Source organism: Bos taurus, chromosome 1 (genome assembly GCF_002263795.3).
Source record: "Bos taurus isolate L1 Dominette 01449 registration number 42190680 breed Hereford chromosome 1, ARS-UCD2.0, whole genome shotgun sequence".
Lineage (NCBI taxonomy): Eukaryota > Metazoa > Chordata > Mammalia > Artiodactyla > Bovidae > Bos > Bos taurus.
In genome coordinates this window covers 118,663,092-118,690,685 of record NC_037328.1, presented here as the reverse complement: position 1 = coordinate 118,690,685, position 27,594 = coordinate 118,663,092, and the positions used below count along the sequence as shown (strand labels likewise).

Here is a 27,594-nt window from a genome sequence, read left to right as displayed (position 1 = left end):
GTTACATTTGAGAAGCTGAAGCAACTCCCAGGACACAGCTCACAGGCTGATTTTGCTTCTCGGCTCCAAAATAAGAATTGATTTGAGGACAATTGTTACGACTCTGCAGCCGATAACTTTGAAGAGAACCTGTGAGGAAGGCAGCTAGGGGGGCTTGATCGCACACCTACATCCTACATCTCCGGCATGTGCACTGGGAGCTGTGCCAAGTGCCTGGGGGGCACCCTCATCCCCCTGTCTGTGTTTGGCCTCCTCGCTAACATCCTGCTATTTTTCCCTGGAGGAAAAGTGATAGACAACAATGACCACCTTTCCGACGAAGTCTGGTATTTTGGAGGAATACTAGGAAGCGGAGTCTTGGTGAGTAAGGAAACCTTAAAATCTAGCCCCATCGATTTTCATCCTATCTTTTTAAAATTGGGTACTTACTGAACAAGAAGACATTTAGTTGCTAACAAAAGCCCAAGAACTGCATGATGAAACGTTAAGTGCCTCAATATTTTCCCTTCCCCATAGGGACCAAGGAATCCCCAGACTTAGGCTGGCAGCTCCCATGGGGCCGTAGACTTCCCTGAACCAAACTGAGTGCTACAGAATTTATTTTAACAAGACAATGATAGGGTGCGGGGTTGTGGGGGGTCGGGGAGTGAATATACTTTTTCTAGTAAATTGACTGAAAACTACCAAGAGAAACAGGTGTCAGTGAATTCCTCTTCCAATTCTTTGGTAATGATTTCTTTATCCCTTATTTCCAACATAGACTAGGAACTTCTGGTTTAGAGAGAGAAAAACTCATGTTTCATGACAATTGAGGACAAGTTGTTTGCCCTTCTCCTAACCCACCATGTAAATGGAAACTCAGAGTGTCAGATCTTGATATATTGCCTCATTGGGTGTGCAGTTAGACCAAATAGAACCTAAATATTCCATAACACTCGTCTACCCACCAGCCAGACTCCATTAGCTGTTGGCCCCCAAGTCCCAGTTTGGAGATGAGGCTCCCCACACAGGCAGGCAGGCATGGGGCCCCCCTTCACGTGCCAAATCACAAGGTGTTTCTTTTGCTTGTAGATGATCTTCCCTGCCCTGGTGTTCCTGGGCCTGAAGAACAATGACTGCTGCGGGTGCTGTGGCAATGAGGGCTGCGGGAAGCGCTTTGCGGTGAGTGTCTGCGGGGGACGGGAGTGGGGAATCAGCCACCAGACTCGCTCCAGAGGGCACTGCCTTCCTGTGCTGGGCATTGAGGGGATGAGTTACCAGCCCCAGGCAACACTCTGGGGGCAGCTGGTACAGGGATAATGATGGAATTCTTGCTGGTGCAAAGTAACAGTAATCATAAATTTTTAAAACCATAGCCCTTCTACTTATAGATGAGTATCATTCAAAATGTTACAAACAGTCAGGGATATCAGAGCTGGAAATCTGCAGTGATGCTATAGAAAGAATGAAGGCTTGAGCACGTCCCTGGTGGTCCAGTGGTTAAGCTGTTGCGCTTTCAGTGCAGGTGGCGTGGGTTAGATCCCTGGTCAGGGAACTAGGATCCTGAATGCAGCACAGCTCAGCCAAAGGGAAAAATTTTAAAAATAAAATGCTAACTAAAAGTATAGCTTAATAAAGAAAAGACTGCAGGCTTGGAAGGCAGAGATGGAGGCTGTGACTGCCTCTGCCGCTGAGAAGCCCTGAGACCTTGGGCAAGTCAGTTCCATTCTCTGGCTCTGGGTTGCCTTGTCTGTAAAGATGGGGCTGGGACAGGATAACAGATGGTGACTTCTTCTCCTGGTAGCCCCATCTGCACCCCTGCCAGGATCACTGCCTCAGAGGCTCAGCACTTCCTTACCTCTACCTCTGTTTTGCCCCCAGCCTTCTGTTTCCTTTCTTGTTTCCTGTAGCCATCCATCTTTAGTGAGCAAGCTACAGAAAATAGGCTTCACCATTCTAAGCTGGAGTGGGAAGGCTGGGAGTGGGGCTGAGTCCCATTTCCTCAACTGGGGTGCTCTTTGCCTCACTCTGCCCATCTGTTAAGATGAGGAAGGGACTAACTCAGAATTTCCCAAGGACAGACAAGCTCTGCTGGCACACAGATTTGCTCTGTCTTTCAATAATATAGAAAGTTATTTTCTTTTAATTCTCCTTCAATCCTCTTAAGTCTATCAAGAAAACTTACTTTGATGGAAAAAAGTCTTTGCTATTTCTAATTCTCTGTAATCTCCCTAACGAGTCTCCAGCTCCAGGAATGTGAGAAACATTAACTAGAAATTCAATAATATTGTGTTTATGTGTGTTGATAATTCTAGCTTTTCATTCATAGAGGTGATATAAATGAATAAAATAGAGAGCTGATTTAAAGAAAAATATTGAGTTCAGATACACTGATGTAGCAAAAATGAAGAAGGCCGAGACAGAATTACTGGCTGGATGATGGGTAAACCAGCACCTATCTAATATCCAAAGAGTCAGTTGTCCATCTAAAAGAACCCCAATGATAAATTATACATTCCTACCTTAATCACTTAAAGGGAAAGGTGTTGCAACTTGTCCCGAAACCTAATCATTTCTAACATTTTTTTCTTATCCGTATCTCCTCATCTGGTCAACTAAAAAATACCTGTGCTGTGCTATGCTTAGTTGCTCAGTCATGTCCAACTCTTTGCAACCCCAAGGACTGGAGCCTGCCAGATTCCTCTGTCCATGGGGATTCTCCAGGCAAGAATACTGGAGTGGGTTGCCATGCCCTGTTGAATACATGTGAAGAGCTGAGGCTGGTGCACTGTGAATACCATGATGCTTTTCCACTCGAGATCAAGGATCATTCAAAGAGAGTGCTATCACTTTTCAAACACAATCAAGCATTGATTATTATAGCAACATTTAAAATCATTATTGACAAAGAGATGCAAAAATCAACCACAATGCATTTTATACAATTATGTAATTTGATGCAAATTACAATTATGTAATTTGATACATTTGATTTAAAAATTTTGTGTATTGTTGTTGCTGCTTAGTTACTAAGTTGTGTCCAACTCTTTTGTGAACCCAAAGACTATAGCCACAAGGCTCCTCTGTCCATGGGATTTTCCAGGCAATACTGGAGTGGGTTGCCATTTTCTTTTCCAGGGGATCTTCCCAACCCAGGGATCAAATTCCCATCTCTTGCATTGCGGGCAAATTCTTTACCACTAAGCCACTAGGGAAGCTCCAGTGTGTGTTATATATAATTATATTTTCATATACTTAATAATAAAGGAAAGAAGTAAATATGTAACTCATTTTCTCTCTGAAATCTAATCCCATTGCACCTTGTGGATTTGGGGGGAATAAATCAGAGATGAGAATTTGAAAAAAAAAAAAAAAAACGAGCAATTAAGGAAATTGGATGAATTACATAGAAATCTAACAGCTCATTCCCTGGTGCTGAGTAGAAGGCTAAACATCAGCCAGTACAAAACCAGGGTCTTTGTTTCATTTTTGTTGTTTTCTTTGTTTCACACATAATCACAGTGAGAAGGGAAACAATATTCAAAGTACTGTGCAAAGCATGTTTTTAAATTAGATTTAAATAGCACAGCACAGATATTTTTTAGTTGACCAGATGAGGAGATACGGATAAGAAAAAAATGTTAGAAATGATTAGGTTTCGGGACAAGTTGCAACACCTTTCCCTTTAAGTGATTAAGGTAGGAATGTATAATTTATCATTGGGGTTCTTTTAGATGGACAACTGACTCTTTGGATATTAGATAGGTGCTCAGATTAAATTAAACTAATCTGAGAGGAAAGCAGAAAAATTATTAAGCACAGTTGAATATATACAATCTGAAACACTTGGTCTGCTCAATGCAAATCATCTGACTGGGGTCCCTCACCTCTCAGTGGGGATCCGTTCTTGATGTAAGTTGAATAGGACTCCTTCCAGCCACTAGCTAACTGTTCACAAGGGCAGTGCCCTTCAAAGGACCAGCTCTACCACTTGGAAACCAAAGCACCAGCCACAGCCGCCCTGCACCAGGGGTGACCACTCTCTAAGTGACCAGCAGAAAGATTTCTTGTTTTGGGTTCATTTGTTTGTTAATCAGCTGCCACCGTTTAAAAATAGATTTCACATATACACAAAAGAAATCTAGATATCTTGCTTCTTTTAAAAAACAAACAACAACAACAACAAAAATAACCTGGTACTCCTGCACCTATATTTTGGCAAAAAAAAAAAAAACCCAGCAATCATTCTGCAATGCAGGAGACATGGGTTCAACCCCTGGGTTGGGAAGATCCTCTGGAGAAGGAAATGGCTACCCATTACAGTATTCTTGCCTGGAAAATATCAGGGACAGAGGAGCCTGGTGGGTTATAATCCATGGGGTTGCAAGAGGCAGAAATGACTGAGCGACTAAACCACCACCACTTGGGCATTACTGAGCTCTTTGCCCACCCCAAAAGGCCACGGGGTTCATGTCCCTGCTTCAGATGTTTCCTTAATGTTCCAAGGCTCTGAAGCCATAGTCAGTTTTTAAAGAAAGGTATTTACAAACATGGAGGACGGCATGGCAATCTACTCCAGTATTCTTGCCTGGAGATTCCCCATAGTCAGAGGAGCCTGGAGGGCTATAGAACATAGGGTCGCGAAGAGTCAGACTTAGCCTGCATGCATACATTTACAAACATTTGTCATACAAAAAGAAAAAACCCCTGCAGCATAATTTGATCGGTTCTATAATGCTAAAGATTTGAATTATTTTTCCAAAGGCTCACAATATTCCCTTCCAGGTGTATAAGGAACACTGGGCTTCTGAGAGCATCATGTAAGAAATCCTATTGGGTAGAAAGGCCTGTGAGGCAGGAACAAACTGGGCCAAGAGCTGCTGAGCCAAATCACGTGGCTGTCTTCATAGTTGTCTCTATCATTTGTTTCCTGGTCTGTCTCTCTCTTCTTTGTTCAGTCTTTCAGGAATATTCTTCAGAAATTAGCTGCATCATTCTCTTCTCTTTCCTTGGGCAGTAAAACCAGGAGGTAGGAATCAATAGTGGAAGCAGGATGTGATTGCTGTAGAGATAAAGCAAGACAATAAATAAGCTGGAAAAAAAATTTTTTTTGAGGTTGCCTAGTTGATGGTTTCAGAGTGAAACTAAAAAATGAAGGCTAAACATTCTCTGAAGCAGAGCAAGACTGAAACCCTGTCCCTGAGATCTGTACTCTTTTAAATAAATTAGGGTAAATAAGCGGAGAAGGCAATGGCAACCCACTCCAGTACTCTTGCCTGGAAAATCCCATTGGCGGAGGAGCCTGGTAGGCTGCAGTCCATGGGGTCTCGAAGAGTCGGACACAACTGAGCAACTTCACTTTCACTTTTCACTTTCATGCATTGGAGAAGGAAGTGGCAACCCACTCCAATATTCTTGCCTGGAGAATCCCAGGGACGGGGGAGCCTGGTGGGCTGCTGTTTATGGGCTCGCACAGAGTCGGACACGGCTGAAGCGACTTAGTAGCAGCAGCAGCAGCAGGGTAAATAAGAGCTGAGAAAAAGGAGCCCTGGGACAAAAGCTGCAAGAGGAGGGAGACTTTCAAACTGGGCTTTGAAAACCCTGGTCTGGGTGTGTGGCTAGGTCTCACCCTCTTGCTCCCAAACTAGAGGTGTCCTAGCAGCTGATCTGTCCTCTAATCCATTAAAAAAAAAAAAAAAAAAAATTGACCTCTCAGGGTCCAATGAGCTTACCTAGTGGCTCAGCAGTAAAGAATCCACCTACAATGCCGGAGACTCAGGTTCGATCCCTAGGTGTGGAAGATCTACTGGAGGGGGATATGACAACCCATTCCAGTACTCTTGCCTGGGAAATCCCATGGACAGAGGAGCTTGGGAGGCTACAGTCCATGGGGCCGCAAAGAGGCAGGCGCGACTGAGCATGTACACACAGGGTCCAATGAGACAGCTAATTCATTTTATCAATTCTTTCCTGTTAAGTATGTACTGTAGTAAGAGCATTTAGAAAACCTTGACCTTAACTCGAGGAGTGTCTTTAATAATTGGCCTGATAAAGGAGATATTTAGGGGCAGACAGGAATTTCAGCATCCTGAAAGTATATCATGCAGATAAACGCCTACCCCACCCATAGGCAGGGCCAGAGAGTGCACTGACCAGTTCTGAAGGAAGATCTTGATCAGGTCACAAATCAATCTATTCACTGAAGTCAGAACTTCTCCCCGCGTCCCACTCGGCTCGCCAGCGACCCCTAGGGACGCCTCCTGGTTGAGCACTTCTGACGTCAGTACTTTCTGAGGCCAAGAGAACTGCTGACAGCAGCCTCCGCATTCCTTATAAGGACCGCTAGTTTGAAGGGGATTTAAGAAAGCCCCTTCTTGTGAAATAATTATCATAAAAGAAGAAATGAAGTATGAAACCCTATTTCTTCTCTAAATGTTCTGTGTTTCAAAATCCTGTCCTGTAAAATGGCCAATGCCAGTGGCTACCTTTCATAAGACCATGGCAAGGGCTGGGGAAAAAGGTTGTAAGCATTAGCTTCAGGGCAGAGGAGGGTAGTACCAAGTGCCTGGGGTACTGGGGACTCATAGAGCCTTCATAAATGCTTGTTGGATGAATGAAGTAAATGAAGGGAGGATTTCAGGTCATTTCCGTACTTTATCAGGCTCAATTCTAACAATAGCTCTTTGAGGTAGACATTCCATTTCTCATTTTATAAGTAAGGAAACTGAGGCTCTTGCAAGTTAAGTTTCTGACCACGGCAAACTCCCCCATGCCCCCACCCCCCATACCCAGCCTGTATTCCCAAGACTGAGTCAGAAAATACAGGAGGGCATTAATGTTTAAGTGAAAATATCTTCAAGTAATCTCTACGTATCTCCTTTCTGAAAGGAGACTTCATGCCCACCAGAGATGTTTCCCCAACATGTTGCCACTGCCCAAGCCTTGAAATATCCTGTCTCCTAAACCATCCACTTTTCCTCCCTTCTCAGTGTCCCCCGCCCCACCCCCACACCTCCTCCAGGTGCTTCGGCTGACAGAACACCCACAGGCGGGGGCAGAGCTGGGGTTGGACCCCACCTCATCTGCCTCCAGAGTGCTATGACTATTAAAATTTTTATAATAAAGACATTTATCAAGTGTTTGTTAATGTCACGGAAAATTCTTCAAATATTGGGAATAGGCAAGAGAGATCTCTGGGTATCCTCCCAGTGAAGTACTGTGCTGTGCTTAGTCGCTCAGATGTGTCAGACTCTTTGTGACCCCATGGACTGTAGCCCACCAGGCTCCTCTGTCCAGGTGGGAACTCTCCAGGCAGGAATACTGGAGTGGGTTGCCATTCCTTCTTCCAGGGGATCTTCCCAACCCAGGGATCAAAGCCAGGTCTCCTGCATTGCAGGCAGATTCTTTACCAGCTGAGCTACCAGGAAAGCCCCAGTGAAGTGCTAGGCATTATCTAATAGCCTACCCCACCAGGGGGTTATCTGATTTTCTAGACATGTGTACCTTTGATTCCCGATTTACTATTGATTAGGAAATCTTACATGTTATGTTCTGGGAAAGAAAGTGAAAGTCATGTCTGCCTCTTTGTGACCCATTGGACTATACAGTCCATGGAATTCTCCAGGCCAGAATACTGGAGTGGTTGTCATGCCCTCCTCCAGGGGATCGTCCCAACTCAAGGATCGAACCCAGGTCTCCTATATTGCAGGTGGATTCTTTACCAGCTGAGCCACAAGGGAAGCCCAAGAATACTGGAGTGGGTAGCCTATCCCTTCTCCAGTGGATCCACCTGACCCAGGAACCAAACCGGGGTCCCCTACATTGCAGGTGGATTCTTTACCAACCAACTGATCTATCGGGGAAGCCCATGTTCAGGGAGACAGGTAGTTATTCTTGAACCTTATTTTACGGAAGAAGAAATGGAGATCTTAGAAAGATAAACTTCCCAATGTCATGGGGGAAGAAACAGGAATCAGACCTAATCTGGGACTTCCCTGGTGGTCCAGTGGTTAAGACTGTATGCCTCCAATGCAGCAGGCACAAGATTGATCCCTGGTTTGGGAACTAAGATCCCACATATCTTGTCGGACAGCCAAAAAACAAAACCCAGATCTGTCTGCCTGTACCCTGTGCCCTTGGCCACTACACAATAGAGTCCCCCCTTTACTATTTATTAATTTAGAATAGGAAAAACATGTCCATAGTACAAAAACTACAAAGGAAGTCACACATTCCTGACTCTATAAAGTTTGGCAACGCCTTTCCCCAGAGGTTAGCAGTGTTCCCAATTATTGTGTCTCCTTCCAGAAATACTCCAGGCCTTTTGCCTGTTTACTTTTAAAAAGCATCAGTTTAGAGTGCCTGCTCCCTATCATATTCAACTTCACTTTCATAATTTCTCTTTTAACTTGAAAAATGTTGTATCATGTAACCCATGGTAAATGAAAGGTACTCTTTCTGATTTTAAGACATAACAGAGTAGTAAATTAAGCAGGTTTTCAAGACTTCTAAACATGAGTTAAAACAAAGTGATATAAAATGTAGCTGGCTTCTCCATCCTGGAAAAGTAATGAAAAATTAATTGGAGAAACTTTTCAAGTTTCAAGGTGAGATATGTCAAATGCGAATACAAAAACAGAACATACTGCCTGTAGCTTTATTAAATTGTAACCTGATGCCATTTTTTCTTCAGATAGTTTTGTAAAGAAATAAAACCGTATTGCTTCAATTGAGAATGACTGTGTAGCCATCCTCTGTTATACACTCCTGCCCCCTGAGAGTAATCATAATCATGAAATCAGTACAGACCATATTCATCTATTGTTTTTAACTTTTACTACCCAAAATCAATCTTCCAAATTTTCTAGACTGTACTGTCCAATGCAGGAGCCATCATCCACATGTGGCTATTGAACATATAGAAGGTAGCCAGTCTAAACTGAGATGTACCATAGGTAGAAAACACACACCAGATCCCAAAGAAGTGGTACAAAATATAAAATATCTCATTAGTAGTTTTTTTATTGATTATCTATTGATAATATGTTGAGTATGCGAGTTAAAGAAAGCATATTATTAAAATTAATCTCACCTTTTTGAAACCTTTTAAGTGGTGGTTATAAGAAAATTTTAAATTATGAATGCGGCTTGCATTAGTTTCCATTTGGACACTGTTGGTCAGAGGTGCTTATCAGGGGCCTCTTTGGTAAAGGGGAGATTATCCCATTGATGCTTTATATTAACTGGTTTTGCATGCACTCAGACTTGCCTAAAATGAGGACTGTTGGCAAGTGCACTCACTTTTTGTGTCTGTAAACATTGGCCTGTTGAAATGTTCCAGGAATGATATCTAAAATCCTCTCCTCTTCCCACACAGCAGGAATAGCACAAAATAGGTTTCTCCTCTCCCTTCCAGCCACTGGATGATGAAATCCTGAGTTGTTTTAATTGAAGGCACCTTCTAGAACTACCCACCCCTTTCTTCTGTATACCACCTAAAGCTGAGGCCGGGCAGGTGGAGACCTGGGTGCCGCCGAGAAGGCTAGACCCCTGGGCCCCTCAGACTTCCAAACTGCCTTCCTGGAAAAGCGATCTTCCTTTTCTATTATAGCAATTTTAGTTGCTCTTTCATTCTCAACAGTTAATAGTTTCATGATTCCTGACTCAAGACCAGGAAAAAGAGGAAAAAGATATTTTTTCCTTATCTGTTGTTTTATTTCTGTGAGGGAATCAATGTCACTCAAAGAGAAATTTGCAAATGACAAATTTGATCTGTTGCTAAGGGCATCTGACACTGGTGGCAGTGTGCCGCGCGTGGTGTGTGTGTGTGTGTGATTTGAAGAAGTAGCAGGTACAAGACACTGGACTGGGAGGGAGACTCCAGTTCTTTTTTTTTTTGAAGTATAGTCGCTGTACAATATTAAATAAGTTACAGGAGTATAATACAGTGATTCACAATTGTTAAAGGTTATACTCCATTTATAATTATCATAGAATATTGGTTCTATGCCCCGTGTTATCCAATATATCCTCATAGCATATTTTATACCTAATAGTTTGTACCTCTTATCCTCCACCTCTATGTTGCCCCTCCCCCTAAGCCTCCAGTCTTAGTCTAGCTTGGCCACCTTCTAGATGTGTGACTTGAGAAAGTGACAAGAACATGGCCTTTGGAACCAAATGACCGTGGACGAATCCCAGTCCCACCACTCCACTTTTTGTTTGACTCAGAACTATTAGCTTAATTTCTACTAGTCTCAGTTTCCTGTCTGGAAAACCTAGGTAATCACACCCACCTCACAGGTTTGTTGAAAAGATTAAATGAGATAACGCATCTAAGATTCTAATAGAATGAAGGCATTTTTACTAGTCAGAAAATTAGATGATTGCACTAGAAGGTTTTTGAGATCTTTGCATGAAAATATAAGAATATTCAACCCTTTAAATAAATGGAAATTTTGGCTTTTGAAGACTTTAAGCAATTTTAAGATGAGAGACTATGTATTTGTAGATGTTGTGCTGTGATGAGAGTAGATACATTTCAGGGTCCTGGGGCTAGGAGATACTGATGCCAAACTCTTGGCCTCTGTGGACTAGCACTAAATTGGAGCAGCATCTCCCAAAGTGTGTTGTTGCGAGGATTCATGATAAAAAGGTTATAGTCTCCTGTGAGATCAGAAAACTCTGCAAATTACCATGTATGTGTGCGTGCTAAGTCACCTCAGTTGTGTCTGACTCTTTGGACGGTAGCCCACCATAGCCCACTTATGGACGGTAGCCCACCAGGCCTCTCTCTCCATGGGATTCTCCAGGCAAGAATACTGGAATGGGTTGCCATGCTCTTCTTGAGGGGATCTTCCTGACCTAGAGATTGAAACCACGTCTCTTATGTCTCTTGCATTGGTGGGCAGGTTCTTTACCCCTAGTGCCACCTGGGAAGCTTGCAAATTACCGTATATACCCAAATATAAACTAGGAAAAAAATAAGCTTTATTGCTTTGCTAGGCCAAAGGGGACACAGCAGGCTTGTGCTCTGAAAAACTGTATGTTCCAAGGATTTGGTGAGGTTTTATAGCAGTGGTTCAAGAGCAGTGTTGCTGACAAGGATCAGGGTGTGTGCAGGGCCTGCACTTCTTTAATCTGGTCTCAGGTGGTCTCCTGATGAGTTTCTTAAAGTTATCAAACTGTGATTTTCTCTGAAATGCAGAATGCTAACATCTTCCATTTGTTGGGGGTCTTAATTCTGTAAAGAGCCCAAAGATACTGCTATGCGTATCCCTTGAGACAGAGCCAGGACCCTGCCCCAAGGCTGCACTCTTGTTTCTTGGCCATTCCTCTCTTGTTTCTGCATCTCCTTTCTTCCTTTATTAGCAACTGTTTGAATCTGCCTTTTGGGATTCTGGGAAGGTCATGGAGAATGCAGTCTGTTCCCTACAAATAAGAAACAGGGGACATGGAAAGGCTTCCATGCCCAGGAGTCCCATAGGGTCCTGTTGAGTTTTTATATGAAGGAGAAAATGGTCAGTTCTACAGGCACGAGAAGTCAGATATGGTCCATGGAACCAGAGTTCAGTCTTGGAAAGTTGCATCCAAAGTATATTAATACATAATATGATATATGATATGAATATGAATCCAAGCTAAATAGATTACATGGATTCCAGTTGCTTAGGCACAATTAGATCCTCTCTACCCTCTAACCCCTCCCTCAAACCCTCAAACATGCACTGTGAAAAGACTGATACGAATACAAGGAACAGGAAGAAGGAAGTATCTGACATTTAACTTATGTTACCATGTCTAATTTAGGTAGGCTTTATCATGCACATTTCATAGATGAGAAGCTAAGACCCTGAGGCTACATTCATTACGCAGATTCATCATACAGGGAAAAGTAGCGTATCTGAGATTTGAGCTTGAGTCTGCTGACTTTTAAACTCTTGTGCTTTGCACTACACCTTCATGTCCCAATGCAATGGAGGTGATAATTTTTCGTCTCTAATTTCAAAATTGTTAATGTTTCCAAGCTACTCTCTAATTACTGTTTAGAATATAGATTGCATCTCTATGCCTAAATTTTTTCATCTCTAAGAGTGGGTTAGCCTAGATGGGCTCCAAGATTGTTTCTGCATTTTATATTCTATAGTCTATCTTGATTTTATAATTTGAAAAAAAGGCACTAGTACAATCCATTTTTCACTAATTAATCTGTTATATAAAAATATTTAAAAGAACTGAAATTGTTGGGCTTGTGTAACCCAAAGGAGAGAAAATTTGCAGCAGGTAGAAGGGGTGGAGAGATGTCAAACAGAAAATATTTTTGTGTAAAATATAAAATACCTTCAGATATTTTAAAGATTGCTACCTGATGGAAGAGAAGTTGGATTTAATCCCTTTTTGAACTCAAGGGATGTAATTAGGATTGATGAGGAAATATCCTAGATTTCTACCCTTTCTCATAAGCAAAACCTGCCTGCCACATGAGGTCCCATGATGACTTAGACTCAGCAAGATGACTGGACCAGAAAACTTAAGATCTCTTCCCATTTTAAGAGTCTTTGATTCTGTAATAGACTGGGCTTCCATATTAACCCTGTGAAGGACAGTCTATTTTTAACAAAGTTAAAAACTCTGCCTCAAAGGTATAAAACCATAACTAGCACGTGAGTCCTCAATGAACAGGAGAAAAATATATGGGGATGGGGGTAGATAAGGGAACATGAGACATCAAAATTCATTCTAGGAGACTCCACAGGCCCCATTTCCAGTAAAGATTGGCTTCTACCCCAGAACTTCCTCATATTCATCACATCAATGATTGGACAGTCAGGAGTGTTGCATTTAATCTCTGAACACCTTAAGAACCCCACGTGGTCTCTCTCCTTCTCTTTCAGATGTTCACCTCCACAATATTTGCAGTGATTGGAGTCCTGGGTGCTGGATACTCCTTTATTGTTTCAGCCGTTTCAATCAACAAGGGTCCAAAATGTTTCATGAGCCAAAACAGCACATGGGGCTACCCCTTCCAGGACGGGTAAGGTACACCCTGCAATACCAACGTGTCACCACAGTGGGCACCAGGGGGTACATGCCCAAGGGGCACACGGTATAAGGTCCTCCATCTTCAGTTACAAGCTTCAGGAATTTGCTCCTTTGAGGCAGAGCTGCAGTTGTGCAGTGAAGTTCCACAAGATCTCACCTCTCAGTGATCTTGTGATAGACACCAGGAGAAGTAAAATAAGAAGGCACCTCATCTGTTCCATCCCGGGGTTGGGAAGATCCCCTGGAGGAGGGCATGGCAACCCATTCCAGTATTCTTACCTGGAGAATCCCACAGACAGAGGAGCCTGGTGCCTTACAGTCCATAGGGTCGCAAAGAGTCAGACACAACTGAAGCAACTTAGCACTTACTCACTAAGCTGTCCTGAGGGAAGAGGTTGGTGGTATCACCACTTACACTCAAACATTTATTAGCATCAACACTAGGCAACTTATAACATTAATAAACAGAGAGCTCTGTTTGAAAATCTTATAATAGAAAATGAGAATGATTACTCGTAAACAGAGCTCAAAGGCCTTCACTGGTGTTCATAAACAGGGGCTAAAGACCTTCACTGATAGTCTGCATGATAAATACTTAAACAATCTTTTAAGGTGCAAATTTACTGAAAACACTGTAGGTTCTCCATGAGAGTTAATGTTAATAGAACTCATTAAATTAACACTTCATATTTTCAGGTACGTTGTAAAGAACTTTTTAAACAAATGAATTTATAATTTAATCTGCACAACAACCTCAAGAAGTGTGACTTCCCCCCCTCAAGGCAGGCTGAATAAGTGTGATATGTTTCACGTCTCTCAGTTAGTAGGGGGCAGAGACCAGGCACAAACTCCTGTCTTCTAACTTTGGGTCTTAGTCTTTTTATATTACACATTCTTCTGCCCCTACCTAGACTGCACCACTCAAGGCAGTAGACAGTTGCTGTATGTGTCTACTTAAACTTAAGTTCCAATAAATGAAATAAAGTTTAAAATTCCTCAATCACACTAGCCATATTTTAAGCACTCAGTAACTGCAGATGGCTATTATTGACCATACTGAACACTGCCAGAGATGGGGCATTCCCATCAGATAGGGTTACACTAGACTCTAACTTCCAAGAGGGCTGAGATGACCTCTGTCTCATTCATCATTACAACCTCTCTGTCTGGCACAGGGACTGACATATCTAGGGAGTCAGAAACTAGAGTTGTTGGGTTTTCCTGCACACAGAGGATGGGCCCATGCCTAAAAAAAAAACCCTATAGGACATCAATTCATTAAGTCAAATCCCTAGTTATGGATGTATATGAGAGGTTACAGAATCTCTGGAGCAGGCTCCAGACAGAGGAGATGGAGGCGGCTGGTTCTTATGACCTGAGGTCTCAGTTTGTCCACAAGGATTTCACATAAAATATCCCCACCCTTCTCTGTAGTTACAAGCCCTCTAAGGGCTTGAGGCAGAGGCAGAGCTGTCATCCTTATAGTGCATGTAGCAAATGCCGTGAGTGTTTATGTTGCTGTGGCAAGCCCTGTCCTCTTACAGAGAACCGCTGTGGGCTTTTGACTTGCTTGCGTGTAGCATTCAGAAGGCATGAGGCTGAGCCATCTCCTGAGGTCCTTCCGTGGATGGAGCCCTCCTCCTGACCCAGGGGCATACCTACAAAGCTACACATTACACCTCCTTTCAAGGATCTTTCTCCTAGTATTTCTATGGACAGCGTTTATCCTATAATGTGAACGGTACTCCCCTTGATGGATCTAAAAACAATTAGAATACATCTACGTCAAAAACAAAGGAGAGAGAAAGAAATACAAGAGATGCCAAGTTACACCCCAAAGCAGTACAGTGGTCTCATATTGTTCTGACACCCTCATACCCAGCTTGGGGTGGGCTGGCACTGATGTTCTAGCTCAGGACAGAGACAGCTGGTCTATGGGTCTCCACAGGAAATAGCAGCTTGGGAGAAGGACAGGAAACCACTTTCCTGTTTTTCTCTCTTTTTTTTTTAATTGGAATATAGTTGATTTACAACATTGTGTTAATTTCTGCTGCGCATGCTAAGTCACTTCAGTCGTGTCCAACTCTTTGTGACCCCGTGGACTGTAGCCCACCAGGTTCCTCTGTCCATGGGATTCTCCAGGCAAGGATACTGGAGTGGGTTGTCATTCTCTTCTCCAGGGGGATCTTCCTGACCCAGGGATCTATTCCACGCCTCTAACATCTCCTGCATTGACAGTTGGGTTCTTGACCACTAGCGCCACCTGGGATGCCCCAATTTTTGCTGTACAGCAAAGTGATTCAGTTTAACATATATATATATATATATATATATATATATATATATATACATTCTTTTTCATATTTTTTCCATTCTGGATTCTTTGGTAGCTCAGATGGTAAAGAATTTGCCTGCAACGAGGAGACCTACGTTCAATCCCTGGGTCAGGAAGAACCCCTGGAGAAGGGAATGGCAAAATAATGAAAACAGAATAAACTGTGCAGAAAAGCAGGAACACTTCAGAATTCTCCCACTCATTCCCTTTTTGCCAAAAGGTTTTGATAGTTATCAAAGGGAGAAAGGTTTGTGTACTCACACATTTGCATAGTAGCTTCAAACTATAATATTAAAAATTTCTGCATTCAGATTTATTACAAAATCATACATACTCTACACTCTGCAGCTGATTTATAAGATAGAATGATTTTGACTATTCGTGCTCTTTCCCATCAGGCCCTGACTGTAGGATTTAATCCCACATAAAATGCAGGTCCACCCTTGGTGTGAAATATGCCACAATTGCTACAGAAGGGCTTTCAGGAGGATGGGTCCAGCATGCGTCTCACCACACCCTCTGCCACCCAGCAGGCTTTCCTCAACACCCATTCTCCCCTACATCCCGCGTCTTTCCTCCTTTATGGCCTTATCTCCTGCAACCAGCTCCAAACCTTCCTTCCAGCTGCAGAGGCTCATTCCAAGTTTCTTATAACCCTCGAATCTCGTGTTGCCTAGTATTTTCAGTCAAAGTGGGAGGCTGTAGTGGGGTGAATGGGGAGATCGGGATTGACATATACCCACTACTGTGTATACAACAGATAACTAATGAGAACCTACTGTGAGCACAGGAAACCACTCAATGCTCTGTGGTGACCTAAATGGGAAGGAAATTCCATTAAAAAAAAGAGGGGATATATGTATATGTACAGCTGATTCACTTTGCTGTACTGCAGAAACTGACAGCGTATAAAGCAACTATACTCCCATAAAAAAAATAGTGAAACGATAAAACATTAAAAAAAAAAAAAGTAAGTGCTTCCACCCCACCCACAATGTTTCATTTCAGCTTCACAAAAAGCTCTCCTTCAGAGGTAATTCAGCAGAGGTCCAAAGAGGACAAATGACTTGCCCAAGGGAATGCTATTCTTAATGATGGAAGCTCCAGTCCAGGTTTTCTGACTTCAGGTCACAATGCTTTTTCAACACTGTACTGATTTCACTGTCTGATTTTTGTAGAGTCCATTTTGAAAAGCCCAGGGGCCTCTGTCTCCAATCATTTTTACTATCCCATGGATTCATCCATCAGATCCCAGTGTGGAGGCATCAGAGGAGTTATGGTAGCTGCAAGTGTAACACACATACACAGCTACTTAGTGAGTGGGAAGGAATAATCACGTGTATGAGACCAGAGGAAAGGTCTCAGGACAGTTTCCCTCATCACCCAATGGCAGCAGCAGAACCTTCCCTTCTCCTCTCCTTCCTCCTCCACCTCCTCCTCCTTCTGATAATTAAAGTCCAAGTGTTTTTGCATGCATTATTTCACTTAATCTTCCTAATAAATCTCAGAAGATTTTTTTTAATCCCTAGAGTAGAAAAAATATAGTTAAAAGGTTAACTTTCCTGGGGCTCCACAGCTAGTAATTAGTAGAAGAATTTAAAAACAAAAGCACCTGATGGGACCTCACTTTTTGCTGAAATCTGTCTCAGATATGGAGCAGAGGACAGACCTGGTCCCCTGCCCCAGTGGGCACATGGTAAGTTAGGGTGTTAAGAGGGAACAGACCCTCACCTGCCAAAAGGGCGAAATGAAGTTGCCCAAGGGAAACTCCTTGGAAGAGGTGACAGGGGATGATCTTGGAAGATGTGCAGAAGCGTGTCTTTTGGAGAGGAGGGGAAGCAGGTTTCAAGCAGAGAGAAGAGAAAGTCCTGAGGCTGCTTTGCAAAGGTTCCATGTGCTCATAGAATGTCAGATCACTGAGTGGCCAGAAGCTCAGGATGAATGTTGACGGGGGAACAGAGGGACGCCACAGGAGGGGGTGATGGAGACCAGGTAGACCTTCAAGACATTGGGGGACAGCAGAGGACTTCAAGCAGGATAAGCCATGGCCACTTGGGAGTTTTAGGAGGATCATGATGCAGTGATGTGGAGGATGAACAAAAGGGCTCCGTAACTGACAGAGAGAGCACATCAGGAGGTTGGAGGAACAATCCAGATAAGATTCTGAGCATCTCTAAGGCAGTGGAACCGGGGCTCAAAAGGGGAGAAATTTCAGAGACTGTCTGAGATGGAATCATCAGGATTAGGAATGAGAAGAAAGAGGGAAGGTTATCAAGCTGGACTTTGAGGTTTCCAGCTTGGGGCACAAAATTCAGGGCTCTTCAAGAGTATAGAATTTAGTTCTGTTTTCCTTAGAAGTGCCTGTTGCTGATCATATTAAAGGAACAAAGGCAGTTAACTTTTTCGGTCATGGGAACCATACTGAAGAAGCATCCTAGAAGGAAAAAGAAACCTGGGACATTTTGAGATACGCCCTCCTGGCTTCCTTTGAAGTAGGACCTCCTCCCATCCAAGGTCTTCCTTTCTGAGACAATTGGCCAATCTGCCTTGACCCTGAGCTGCTGAAAGGGAAGCAGCTGGCATAGGGCATGCAAACAGCTGTGGGAGGGAATGCAGGAGGCCAGGCCAAGGACAGTCAGCAGTAGGGAGGACAGGGGACACCGCCAAGCACAGCACTGCCAGCTCAGGCTGCAGCCCTCCCTGTTCCCTGAGGACCGAGTTCAGGGGTGAGGAGAGTGCTCTCTCACCAGGCACAGAGCTGAAACCATTCAGCGTTCTGCCTGGACGTCCAGTTACGACCATCTGCAGCTGCTCTTCGTGATTACTTCTTAGCAAGGAACTGCTGTGAACACACTCCCCAGAGCAGAAAGTCACATAGATGGGGTGAGATGGGATTGCAACAAAGTGTTCCCAGCTTTCATGAAGCAGGAAAGCCCCAAAGATGTTAAGATGATGCTTTGCCCTTGACCTGACCAGACTTTGGGTCCAGTCCCATCCTAGTGGTATAATCTTGGCAATCACACCTCTTAGCTCTTTCTCTGTGAAATGGGGTGACAGTAAGATCTACCTCACAGGTTCAGGCAAGGATGAAATAACATGTACATAATGTAGCACTTGCTAAAAGTTCAACCTTACTATTCATTTTTATGAATATAAAAAATTCATTACCATGAATGGAATGTATTATGATGCATTAGAACTTTCTAAAATGTTATGTTTTTATAATAATTTTGTGATTAATTTCTGTCTTTTCAACCAGCCTCATGAGGGTTCAAAGAGAATAATCTCTTTATGATGTTATGTTGTTGTTCAGTCGCTAAGTTATGTCTGAGTTTTTGTCACTCCATGGACTGTAGCCCGCCAGGCTCCTCTGTCCATGGGATTCTCCAGGCAAGAATACTGGAGTGTGTTGCCATTTCCTGCTCCCATGGATCTTCCCAACCCAGATATTGAACCTATGTCTCCTGCATTGGCAGGCAGATTCTTTACCACTGAGCCACCAGGGAGGCCCTTACTATGGTACAGGGAAGCCTTGATTGACATACTGCTAGAGAGACTATACATACTATTAAAGATATATAGATCAAATTTCATGAATAAATCATATTTTAATTATTCTAAAGGAGTGACATTACTCAAATACAGGGCATGTGTGTAATGATTAAGAGCAATGGCTTTGGAGTCAGACAGAAGGAAGATCAAAGTCGGGCATTTATATTCCCTAGCCTCAGCTTCTTTTTTCTTTAACACTTTCTAAATATTTAATGTCCTTTTTTTTAGTAGTACATTTTTCATAACCAAAGTATAGTTGATGTACAACATTGTATAAGTTACTGGTGTACAATGTAGAGATTTGTAATTTTAAAGGTTATACTCATTTATGGTTATTATAATTCCCCGTGTTGTCCAATATAGCCTGTAGCTTATTTTATGCCTAACTGTTTGTACCTCTTAATGTTCTCCCCCTATGTTGCCCCTCCCCACTCAACTTCTCAATCTATGTATATGTTCATTCACTCAGTGACTATTTCCTGGGGGCAACTGTATGCCAGGCATTGTTCAAGGAAAGTAGTACCTCCTTGTAGGATTGGGAGGAATGGTGGAACACAGCTGGCCCAGTGCCTGGTATAACATACACCAGGAAAGCCGCTCATTTATTGAACACTCCTTGTGGTAGAACCGGGGACAGAGATGAGAGACAGAGGTGTGGGACATGGTCTCTACCCCTGTGGGTGTATAGTCACAAAGAGAAGACAGACAAATAGGGGACAGCTCAAGGTCCCGGGCACTCCGTACAGAGGGAACCCAGAGAGTTGAGAAGCACAGAAGGGGTGCCACAGCCAGCTGAGGTCACGAGGAGAGTCCAGGGGTCTAGGAGAGAGGAAGTGGCACCTATTATCCAGGCAAAGCACCTGGGCTCTCCTGCTCCTTCCCTCAGCAGCCTTTGCTGCTGGTAAGAAGTGAGTTGTACGAAATCCATGGCGTTGACTCTGAGGTTGATGGAATTACTGCCGCTCCGTTGGGACTGCCTTCACAAATGATAGGATTCAAGGAGTTTAAACTGTCTCAGATCTCTTCGATTCACAGAATGTGGGAGTATGATTAGCCTCCAGATCCACGAAAAATTAGGGAGCCCTTTCACCTGGGGTTGGAGGGCTGGAAGCGGCAATCATTTCAGGGATCTGAGACTCTTAGAACCTGAGAGTTTGGGGGTAAAGGAAAAGGGCCTGTGGAACAACTATCCGTGAGGGTTTGTAAGGGCTGATACAGCTGCTGGAGTGAAACTGAAAGGATCTCTCCACCCAAACTCAGTCGTCGCTTCCTAGCTTTCCCGTGAGTGTTTCACCAATCTTACCACCAGAGGACACTGTCATCCCACCACTGGACAAACCCTTTCTACCAGGGCAGGAACTCAGGATTGACAATTAACTTCATTTTAGGATCTTGTCTTTATAAAAATGTGACTGGAATACATTGCCTTTTATTACCTCTTATAATCATCAAGTTGAAAAATGGTAAAGATAAGAGAGACTGCATGGGAAAATGCAGAAAAGAAAAATGGGTGTTTTAAAAATAACATACTGAAGTCTTACCTAGCAATACATAAGGTATATTACTGAATGTTCAGAGTTGTGCAGTTGTTCTCAGCCCATTTTATAGATGAAGAAACTAATGGTAAGGGCAGGGGTCAGGGGGTGTTAGGTGACTTCTGTAAGGAATACACAGCCAGGAAGAGGAATACTTGAATTCAAACTCAGGTCCGTCTGAATTCAAAATACCAGTCTTTTGCCTTTAGGCCACACTACTCAGCTTTAAGCAAAGTAATTAACAATATTAGGGTTTATTGAGCACTTACTATCTACTAGGCACGGTTCTAAGTGCTTTACTAGTGTTAACTCATTTAATCCTTACTTTAATCCTTATTTAACCCTATGATTTGATAGATATTGTTATTCCCACTTTACAGAGAGATACACAAGTCACAGAGCCAGTGAGCAGCCAGGACTGTATTCTTGTGGGAAGGTGAATCAATGCAATATGCAATGCTTTATCTTTAAATCAAGAATGGCTCATTCTTTCCTTTATCCCTTCTGGATAAAGGAAAAGTCTTCCATCATTTCAAAGATTTTTCAAAATCTTAACACAAAATATATCTCAAATTAGTGTGTACTGATACGCTGGAGAAACCGTCAGAGATAGATGGTCAAAAAGATCTAAAAACAATGAGATGGGTGTTCCTTTAGTAGCCAGATAGTTTTCTACAGAGACCGTGAAGAGAGAGTGGATCCTAAAGCAAAAGGGAAAAACCAATTTGGGGCTCTAAGAATGTGAGAAGGAATTATAATACTGCAGAAATTTTATCCCCTTACCCTCATTTTTGTCTTTTAAACATACATTTCTCATTCAAGGCACAATGCCTTTGATATTGCAGTGGACTCTTAATAATATATATATTATATTATATTTTAATATATATAATATTAAATGTATATTTAATATAATATGTTTTAATTTGTATATATAATATTATATATACTATATATAATATAATATATATATTATTTTATAAATATATTATAATTTCTCCTATTTCAAAGTTTTTATAAAATATGTAACAAGGCAGCAGATTATTTCTTTCTTCTAGTTAATTAAACCTTTTTGCAGGTGGAATCCATATATTGTCACAAAAATACAGCTGAGTCAGTTCACAATTTGACTGGAAGTAGGCCTCAAAAGAATCAAGCCCTTCCCTTTAACTATATGACACGACTGTACTTTCCATGGCTTCAGAGGGCCACTAGAGGTGACAGGTCATTTGTCAGAAGTTCAAAGGGTCCCTGAAGACAATAGTAGGATAAAGGCCGTGGACATTTGTAAGATTGTCCTCCTGGTGTGTCTTAATTTTCATGGCCCCTTAATACATATTCGATTTGCCCATCTGCCTGGTCAGCTCACAAAAATCACTCTGTCACTCAGTAACTGTGTGAGCTGGGTAAGTCACTTAACCTCTCTGCGCCTCAGTGTTCCCATTTGTGAAGCAGGAGAAAAGAACCATGAAGTCTCCATGAGAAATAAATGAGTGGATATGTGTGAAACATTCAGAAGAGGGTCCAGCACATAGTCAGATTAGATCAGTCACTCAGTCGTGTCCGACTCTTTGCGACTCCATGAATCGCAGCACGCCAGGCCTCCCTGTCCCTCACCAACTCCCGGAGTTCACTCAGACTCACGTCCATCGAGTCAGTGATGCCATCCAGCCATCTCATCCTCTGTCATGCCCTTCTCTTCCTGCCCCCAATCCCTCCCAGCATCAGAGTCTTTTCCAATGAGGCAACTCTTCGTATGAGGTGGCCAAAGTACTGGAGTTTCAGCTTTAGCATCATTCCTTCCAAAGAAAGCCCAGGGCTGATCTCCTTCAGAATGGACTGGTTGGATCTCCTTGCAGTCCAAGGGACTCTCAAGAGTCTTCTCCAACACCACAGTTCAAAAGCATCAATTCTTCGGCGCTCAGCCTTCTCCAGCACATAGTAGATACTCAATAAAATTGTTAGTTATTGCATTTAAACGTGTTGTTATTATGGGATTCTTTTTCTTAGGAATCTTAGGTCTTGGATAGATAGTGCTGCAAAAGAAAAATCACTGTGGTGACTTTCTAGCCTAGGGGATTGCATACTTTTTAACCAGTGTCTCTTTTCTCTCCCATGTCCTTGACAGAGATTACCTCGGGGACTCTAACTTATGGAGCAGGTGCCAAAAGCCTAGTGATGTGGTTCCCTGGAATCTGACCCTCTTCTCCATCCTGCTGATCATAGGAGCAGTTCAGATAATTATCTGTGCCATCCAGGTGATCAATGGCCTCCTGGGGACCCTGTGTGGAGATTGCCAGTGTTGTGGCTGCTGTGGGGTAAGCTGAGGTCTTTGGTCAAGACAGGCCACCAGTGCAAATGGGACAAGGGGGTGGAAAGAGTGGTGGCTGCTGGATCTCCAACCAGGCTGGAAGGTCCACGCAGCTCCTCTCTCAGCCAAGGGAAACTCTGCTGTCTATGAAGCTATTAATAGCATACCCAGGCTTAGGCTGACCACAGTTTCAGTCTTACCAGCACCTGACCATAGTTCTGAAGGCAAAGGACTCCACACACGTATAGAAGTTTATGATAATGTCTACATGAAGATTCTCAGGAAGTGGACATCTGTTATAGGAAGACACATCACAGTCTGTTCCCAAATGTTCTCTTTCCTAACTCGACCTACACTAACTTGATCTACATAGTGTGTTAAATTTGTCAAGGAATACTTGAAGGATACTTTCTTCCCCTTGGAAAAGATATGTAAGAGAAAAATTATTCTTACGTGCAAGAAATAGTGGAAATCATTAGGGATTTCCTCTCCAAATATGACTGTAAATTGTTGACACTATGAAAAATAAACCTATGGACAGTAAACCAAGGTGATTATTTCAACTACTGAATAAGCCAGATCAGGAAATTATTTCACACACATGAAGTGATTTTTAAACACAGATTAAAGTATGAGGAAAAAATTAAATAGGACTCAAGTGTTGGGGACTTCCCTTGCAGTCTAGTGGTTACTGTTGCTACTGCTGCTAAGTCACTTCAGTCGTGTCCAACTCTGTGCGACCCCATAGATGGCAGCCCACCAGGCTCCCCCGTCCCTGGGATTCTCCAGGAAAGAACACTGGAGTGGGTTACCATTTCCTTCTCCAATGCATGAAAGTAAAAAGTGAAAGTGAAGTTGCTCAGTTGTGTCTGACCCTTAGCATGGACTGCAGCCTACCAGGCTCCTCTGTCCATGGGATTTTCCAGGCAAGACTCTGCAATTCCACCACAGGAAGCACAAGTCTGATTCCCAGTCAGGGAAGTATCACATGATCCTGCACGCGGTGTGTTGTGGCCAAAAAAAAAAAAAAAATAGGTTAGCTAGAACTTCAGAGTTCCCTTATTGGGGAATTATGTAAACAAGTATAAATAAAGGTCTATCTACTTAATATAATATCACACCCAAATTAAAAATGATTGGGGAATTATGTAAACAAGTATAAATAAAGGTCTATCTACTTAATATAATATCACACCCAAATTAAAAATGATCCAAATAATTTTTTCAAATAATTCTTTTAAGCAATATATGTATATAAGTCAACAGTTGTGTGTGTGTGTGCACGGAAATCTAGGGAGGTGTTCAGTTAGGAAATCTGTGCCCTGGCCTTGTCTTTCACCCACCAATTTCTTCAGTTATGTGATTCTTATATATCCTCCCAGAGTTTCGTTGTTATTGCTTTCATTTCCTGTACCTTAAAAGGATTTTTTTCAAAACTGTAATCATACTGAAAATGCTTATAATGTTATTTAAAAAGAGCAATATACAAAAAATATATACAGAACTCACAATTATATAAATTTTAAAAATCAATATTCTAAATGGGAAAAGAATCTAAAAAAGAATAGTACGTGTATATGTATAACTGAATCACCTTGCTATATACCTGAGACTAAGACAACATTGTAAATCAACGATTTTTGTGTGTACTTAGTCACTCAGTCTTGTCCAACTCTTTTCGACCCCATGGACTGCAGCCCACCAGGCTCCTCCTCCATGGGATTCTCCAGGCAAGAGTACAGGAATGGGTAGCCATGCCCTCCTCTAGGGGATCTTCCCAACCCAGGGATCGAACCCAGGTTTTTCACATTGAAGGCAGATTCTTTACCAACTGAGCCACCAGGGAAGCCCAACTATACTATACTCCAATATAAAATAAAATTTTAAAAATAAATAAAATAAAATAAATGAAAACTCAAACACAATGAGTAGAAAAAAGACCTAAAGGAAATCCAACCAAAATGTTTAATGATAATTATTTGTAGGTAAGAAGACTTTGACTTTTTTTCTTCCTTCTAGCTTATATTATTCAAAAATGTTTACAATCATATATTTTTAAATATAAAAATATAAATAAAAACTTCTTCCCAAAGTCAAGAGTAAAATGCATATATTAAAAATAAATTTCCCTGACTATTGGATTTTTGTTCTATAAACTTTCAATTCTATGGTGTTGTATTTTAATTTTTTGGTCTTGAAACACAACTGGGGAGAAAAGAAAACTACCGGTTAGAAATCCATCAAAATTATTTTTACAGTAGTGGTTAAGAGTATTGTGCATTTGAATTTTGTAATTCATCCAACAAGAATGCAAGCTTGCTAAATCAGCTAATTCATTTCAAACACTGATATTTCTTTTTCTGTTTTCATGGAAGAAGTTACATTTTTTTAGTTAGGTAGCAAATTTTCATTGTAAGTATAATTGGAAATACAACTGTTCTTCTAATGAAAGATAGCAGTTTACTAAATCTGAGGAGTATCTATAAATTAAGAACATACCCACAGATCATCAAGCTAAGTGAAATAAATCAGAGAAAGATAAATACTATATGATATCACTTACATGTGGGGTCTAAAAAACACAACTATTGAACATAACAAAAAAGAAGCAGACTCACAGATATAGAGAACAAATTGGGGGTTGGTGGTGGGCAATACAGGGGTGCGGAATGGGAGGCACAAGCTCTTCAGTGTAAGGTAGGCTGCAACTCAGGGAGTATAGCCAATGTTTTGTAATAATTGTAAATGGAAGGTAACCTTTAAAATTGTATTAAAATTTTTTTTAATTAAAAATTACAAAACAAAAAAACATACCCATAGTTGTAGTCAGTTGACTCTTCAGTGACTGTCATCTATTCAGACTCTGTATTTTAGCAATTTTAATGAATAAATCACCTGATAGTGATAAGAAGGCTGCTGAACACTCTAGCTGGCACTGGAGAATCACAGAGAACAGATGTACATCACCAGAATTCCCTTCCCTTCTTCCTGCTCCATCTTTTTATTTGGATAACTTCAAATCTATGTAAAATTTTAAAAAAACAATACAATGAACACCTGCGCCTTTTTGCCTAGATCCACAGACTGTTAACATTTGCTTGCTCTCTGTCTGTACCATTGGAAAGTAATTCACAGACATCATGAAACCTTACTACTAAATATTTCAGTACACACAAGAGCTACATTGGAGGGGGAAAAACAAAACAGTGGTCTGCTGAAGATTCCTGTTTTGTGGGCAACTCCCCTTCTGTACAGCTGGTCGGGGTCCCTCCCACAGGAGGACAAGGGGGAGTGTTGGGCTCTCAGTTAATCACTCACTTGCTGAGTGAGCTGAGCAAGCTGCCTAGCTTCTAGAAGCTTCGTTCTCCCAGCCGCCTCCTGCCGAACTTCCATAGCGAGGGTGCAGATAGACATCCATCCATTCAGACAAGAAGTATTTATTGAGAGGCCCCTGGCCTGGCACAGTGCTTACATGAGGTAATAGGTGGAAACATGCTTCAAACTACAAGCTATTGAATGACAGCTGTGTGGTCTTAGCCAAGTTGGTTGCCCTCAACTGTGTCTTTGCCTAAAAAATGTGATTGTTAAACCTACTTCCTAAGGTGCTGAGTGAGTGTCTAACCTGGGGTGATCAATGTGCATCCAAGTCAGGACTTCTTTGGTGGTTGAGTGGTTAAGACTCTGTGCCACAGCAGGGGTCCAGGGTTCAATTCTTGGTTGGTAAACTAAGATCTCACATGCCACGTGGCACAGCAGGAAAAAGAAAAAATGCATCCATGTCAGTAACTAGAAGGCTCAGTACACTGTACTGTTATTTCCTTAAGAGGATGGAAATCTGTGTAGCAGCCTAAGTTCAAGAAAAGGAACACAGTTTCTGGATTCCACCTCCTAGGGTTCTCTACTTATTAATTCCTGGCTTCTCTAGTTATTAACAATGGCTTCAGATACATCACTTGAGCCCTCAGTTCCACTCATTAAAAATGAATTTTAATAATAAAGTGAAGCTTCCACATTTCTAGCCTAAACATAGGTAAGTGACAAAGATCTGAACCAAAGTCAGAAGAGTATAGAAAACATTCAGTAAGTGACCAGTAAGGGCAGAAGTAATCAAGACTAAGGGGGGCTTCTCAGGTGGTACAATGGTAAAGAATCCCCCAGCCAGTGCAGGAAATCCAGAAGAAGTAGGTTCAATCCCTGAGTCGGGAAGATCCCTGGAGAAGGAAATGGTATCACACTCCAGTATTCTTGCCTGGGAAATCCCATGGAGAGAGGAGCCTGGTGGGCTACAGTCCATGGGGTCACAAAGAGTCAGACACGATTGAGCACACAAACAAATTAAGACTCCTAGGGGTGATGGGAGGGGAAAGTGTACACACACACAAATGATGTAATTAATTAATTTTTTCTGTCTTCTAGGGAGATGGGCCAGTCTAAACCTCCATGATGAGCTGTTGTAAATTGACGGCGTGTGAGAAGATATATTAAACTTAATTCTTCCCTTCTTGGAGTTGCCAGTTCCTACCTGCTTCCTAACTGACAAAGCTTAGGCAGGCCAGAGTTATTTCTTCTCCTTTCCAACCAGCTCAGTTCAACTTAGAATTTTATGTTAGTTTCAGATAAAAAAAATAGTTTGACCACTTAAGGAATATTTATGAATCTTTCCAATTAGCTTCCTTTTATAATTGAAGAACAGGTTCAAAGCAAATGTTTCATAATTTTTTCTCTAAGAATGAAAAATGTATAAAAACACATGTACTGCTGCACTGCTTCTTTGTACATAGAGATGTTAATATCTTTGGAAGTTTTACAGAACTCAAAGGAGTAAATCACATTAAAAATGA

General features: G+C 42.0%; 1 protein-coding gene across 1 annotated transcript; it reads left to right on the top strand.

Moving 5' to 3' along the window:
* On the top strand, positions 1-27,594 carry TM4SF4 (transmembrane 4 L six family member 4). Its single transcript, NM_001034306.2, has 5 exons — positions 1-360; positions 1,072-1,161; positions 12,873-13,012; positions 22,571-22,760; positions 27,170-27,594. The coding sequence occupies exons 1-5, from the start codon at positions 187-189 to the stop codon at positions 27,185-27,187; spliced, it is 612 nt and encodes a 203-aa protein (NP_001029478.1). The 5' UTR covers positions 1-186; the 3' UTR covers positions 27,188-27,594.